General features: G+C 40.4%; 1 protein-coding gene across 1 annotated transcript in view; it reads left to right on the plus strand.

Moving 5' to 3' along the window:
- LOC124005944 (glutamate receptor ionotropic, NMDA 2D-like) overlaps positions 1 to 5,000 on the plus strand; it is a 190,147-nt gene that overhangs the window by 65,151 nt on the left and 119,996 nt on the right. Inside the window, exons 8-9 of the mRNA XM_046315590.1 lie at positions 672 to 825; positions 4,738 to 4,863. Of these exons, the coding sequence (XP_046171546.1) occupies positions 672 to 825; positions 4,738 to 4,863 (280 nt within the window). The remainder of the gene's footprint in view (positions 1 to 671; positions 826 to 4,737; positions 4,864 to 5,000) is intronic.

Genomic DNA, 5,000 nt, shown 5'->3' on the forward strand with positions numbered 1-5,000 from the left:
TATAAGGCCAGTGTACCCCTCTATCTCTCTGAATGTAGTTTATCCTATAATAATGTGTTATAAGGCCAGTGTACCCCTCTATCTCTCTGACTGTAGTTTATCCTATAATAATGTGTTATAATAATGTGTTATAATAATGTGTTATAAGGCCAGTGTACCCCTCTATCTCTCTGACTGTAGTTTATCCTATAATAATGTGTTATAAGGCCAGTGTTCCCCTCTATCTCTCTGACTGTAGTTTATCCTATAATAATGTGTTATAATAATGTGTTATAAGGCCAGTGTACCCCTCTATCTCTCTGACTGTAGTTTATCCTATAGTAATGTGTTATAAGGCCAGTGTACCCCTCTATCTCTCTGAATGTAGTGTATCCTATAATAATGTGTTATAAGGCCAGTGTACCCCTCTATCTCTCTGAATGTAGTTTATCCTATAATAATGTGTTATAATAATGTGTTATAATAATGTGTTATAAGGCCAGTGTACCCCTCTATCTCTCTGAATGTAGTTTATCCTATAATAATGTGTTATAATAATGTGTTATAAGGCCAGTGTACCCCTCTATCTCTCTGAATGTAGTTTATCCTATAATAATGTGTTATAATAGTGTGTTTTGAGGCCAGTGTACCCCTCTATCTCTCTGACTGTAGTCTTTCCTCCCGTCCATCAGGTGGTGGGACAGCGAGCAGATATGGCCATCGGATCCCTCACCATCAACGAGGAGAGGTCAGAGGTCGTGGACTTCTCCGTCCCCTTCGTGGAGACGGGCATCAGCGTCATGGTCTCCCGTAGCAACGGAACCGTCTCACCCTCTGCCTTCCTGGGTGAGTGAAGGAACTGATGACTGATGAGGTTGAAGTTATGAAGTTCCCACTTCCACATGACTCTCCACCCCTCCCTATCTAGCTCTGACTTTGCTGATAGCTACATTATTGAGGAAAAGTGTACTTTCAATGACAGTGATGTGTGGTTGTCCCACCTAGCTATCTTGAGATGAATGCACTCACTAACTGTAAGTCACTCTGGATAAGACAGTCTGCTAAATGACTAAAATGTAAATTAACCTTATGCACAGATCTAGGATCAGCTTACCCTCTCCCAATTCAAAAGTGTTGTTTGGGCGTACAGGTCCAGAGTCAGTGTGTGGGGGAACAGGTACAGAGTCAGTGTGTGGAGGTACCGGTACAGAGTCAGTTTGTGGGGGTACAGGTATAGAGGTGGTGTGTGGGGTTTTAGGTATAGAGTCAGTGTGTGGGGGTACAGGTACATAGTCAGTGTGTGGGGGTACCGGTACAGAGTCAGTGTGTGGGGGTACAGTTATAGAGTCGGTGTGTGGGGGTACAGGTATAGAGGTGGTGTGTGGGGTTTTAGGTATAGAGTCAGTGTGTGGGGGTACAGGTACATAGTCAGTGTGTGGGGGTACAGGTATAGAGTCAGTGTGGGGGTACAGGTATAGAGTCAGTGTGTGGGGGTACAGGTATAGAGTCGGTGTGTGGGGGTACAGGTTAGTTGAGGTAATATGTACATGTAGGTAGAGTTATTAATGTGTTCTAGGGATGTATAGGTTAGTTGAGGTAATATGTACATTTAGGTAGAGTTATTAAATCGTTCTAAGGGGGTACAGGTTAGTTGAGGTAATGTGTAAATGTAGGTAGAGTTATTAATGTGTTCTAGGGATGTATAGGTTAGTTGAGGTAATATGTACATGCAGGTAGAGTTATTGAAGCGTTCTAAGGGGGTATAGGTTAGTTGACGTAATATGTACATGTAGGTAGAGTTATTGAAGCGTTCTAAGGGGGTACAAGTTAGTTGACGTAATATGTACATGTAGGTAGAGTTATTAAAGTTTCTAAGGGGGTACAGGTTAGTTGACGTAATATGTACATGCAGGTAGAGTTATTGAAGCGTTCTAAGGGGGTATAGGTTAGTTGACGTAATATGTACATGTAGGTAGAGTTATTGAAGCGTTCTAAGGGGGTACAGGTTAGTTGAGGTAATATGTACATGTAGGTAGAGTTATTAAAGTTTCTAAGGGGGTACATGTTAGTTGACGTAATATGTACATGCAGGTAGAGTTATTAAAGTTTCTAAGGGGGTACAGGTTAATTGAGGTAATATGTACATGTAGGTAGAGTTATTAATGTGTTCTAAGGGGGTATATGTTAGTTGACGTAATATGTACATGTAGGTAGAGTTATTGAAGCGTTCTAAGGGGGTACAAGTTAGTTGACGTAATATGTACATGTAGGTAGAGTTATTAAAGTTTCTAAGGGGGTACATGTTAATTGAGGTAATATGTACATGTAGGTAGAGTTATTAATGTGTTCTAAGGGGGTATATGTTAGTTGACGTAATATGTACATGTAGGTAGAGTTATTGAAGCGTTCTAAGGGGGTACAAGTTAGTTGACGTAATATGTACATGTAGGTAGAGTTATTAAAGTTTCTAAGGGGGTACAGGTTAATTGAGGTAATATGTACATGTAGGTAGAGTTATTAATGTGTTCTAAGGGGGTATATGTTAGTTGACGTAATATGTACATGTAGGTAGAGTTATTGAAGCGTTCTAAGGGGGTACAAGTTAGTTGACGTAATATGTACATGTAGGTAGAGTTATTAAAGTTTCTAAGGGGGTACATGTTAATTGAGGTAATATGTACATGTAGGTAGAGTTATTAATGTGTTCTAAGGGGGTATATGTTAGTTGACGTAATATGTACATGTAGGTAGAGTTATTGAAGCGTTCTAAGGGGGTACAAGTTAGTTGACGTAATATGTACATGTAGGTAGAGTTATTAAAGTTTCTAAGGGGGTACATGTTAGTTGACGTAATATGTACATGCAGGTAGAGTTATTGAAGCGTTCTAAGGGGGTACAGGTTAATTGAGGTAATATGTACATGTAGGTAGAGTTATTAACCTTTATAGCGCAGGCATTTCGCTAACGGAACCCCTCGACAAAAAGCAGAAATATAGATAAAATTAATCACTAACCTTTGATGATCTTCATCAGATGACACTCATAGGACATCTTGTTACACAATACATGTATGTTTTGTTCGATAATGTGCATATTTATATCCAAAAAACTCAGTTTACATTGGCGCGTTAGGTGCAGTAATGTTTTGATTCCAAAACATCTGGTGATTTTGCAGAAATACTCATAATAAACATTGATAAATGATACAAGTGTTATTCACTGTCAGGACCCGGTTACGAACCCGGGTCTCCGGAGTGAGAAACAGTCACTTAACCAACTGAGCCACGAATAGTCGGCAGAACCCAGAAGATGAGGCAGACACAGCAGTACTTGAGACGGTGTATTTAATGAAGTAAAAAGTGAAGTTCTTCAGGAAAACATGTAACTCCACAACCTCAAAAGGAATCCTACAAGAACAAAGGTAATCCTCCAAGACAAAAAAGGTAAATCCACAAGGTGGAAGGTAAAGCACAAAAAGCCTCAAAAGATACTCAAAAAAAAACAAGAACAAAAAACAGATTTCCACAAGAGAGTCCACCGGGATCAACAAGAGTTCTCAGAGTACTAGGGCTGGGTGCTAACATACAAACATAGAGAAAAGAACAGAGGAAAACAAAGGGTTTAAATACAATCAGGGGAAACGAGGCACAGGTGCAAATAATAATGGGGATCAAGGGAAAACAAAAGGTCAAAAGGCACAATGGGGGCATCTAGTGACCAAAAACCGGAACAACCCTGGCCAAATCCTGACAATTCACAGTTTTAAAGATAGACTCCTCCTTATTAATGCAACCGCTGTGTCAGATTTTTTTTTAATTAACGGAAAAAGCATAATCTGAGATTGGCGCTCAGAGCCCAATTCAGCCAGAGAAATATCTGCCATTTTCAAGTCAACAGAAGTTAGAAATAACACTATAAATATTAACTTACCTTCTTCATCAGAAGGCACTCCCAGGAATCCCAGTTTGACAATAAATGACTGATTTGTTCCATAAAGTTCCATAAAATCCATAATTTATGTCCAATTAGCCACTTGTTGTTAGCGTGTTCAGCCCAGTAATCCATCTTCATGAGGAGCGAGCACTTCGTCCAGACAAAAACTCGAAAAGTTCAGTTACAGGTCGTAGAAACAAGTCAAACGATGTATGGAATCAATATTTAGGATGTTTTTAACATAAAACATCAATAATGTTCCAACCGGAGAATTCCTATGTCTGAAGAAAAGCACTGGAACGAGAGCTAACTCTGTCGGGAGTGCGCGTCACGAGCCTGAGACAGTCTGCCAGACCATTGACTCAAACAGGTCTCATGGTCTCCCCTCCTTTATAGTAGAATCCTCAAACCAGTTTCTAAAGACAGTTGACATTTAGTGGAAGCCGTAGGAAGTGCAACTTGACTCCAGAGACACTGTGTATTCGGTAGGCCAAGCTTTGAAAAACTACAAACCTCAGATTTCTACTTCCTGGTAGGATTTTTCTCAGGTTTTCGCCTGCCATGTGAGTTCTGTTATACTCACAGACATCATTCAAACAGTTTTAGAAACTTCAGAGTGTTTTCCATCCAATACTAATAATAATATGCATATATTAGCATCTGGGACAGAGTAGGAGGCAGTTAAAGTGTTCTAAGTTGTGTTTATACTGAATTTCTTTGTTGATCCTCCTCTCCTCTCCTCTCCTCTCCTCTCCTCTCCTCTCCTCTCCTCTCCTCTCCTCTCCTCTCATCTCATCTCATCTCATCTCATCTCCTCTCCCTCAGAGCCCTACAGCCCAGCGGTGTGGGTGATGATGTTCGTCATGTGCCTGACCGTGGTGGCTGTGACCGTCTTCATATTTGAGTTCTTCAGTCCAGTCGGCTACAACCGCAGCCTTTCCAGCGGAAAGAGTAAGTGACATAGTTCCATTAGAAAGAGGATATGCTGGGTCCATGTTTGGAAGCCATGTTGTTTCCTAGGTGACTGAATGGATACACAATTCCATACCGTTGTTGTATATGTTCAGTGTCTCATAGATCAAGTGACA

Source organism: Oncorhynchus gorbuscha, linkage group LG19, assembly GCF_021184085.1.
Source record: "Oncorhynchus gorbuscha isolate QuinsamMale2020 ecotype Even-year linkage group LG19, OgorEven_v1.0, whole genome shotgun sequence".
NCBI classification, from domain to species: Eukaryota; Metazoa; Chordata; class Actinopteri; order Salmoniformes; family Salmonidae; genus Oncorhynchus; species Oncorhynchus gorbuscha.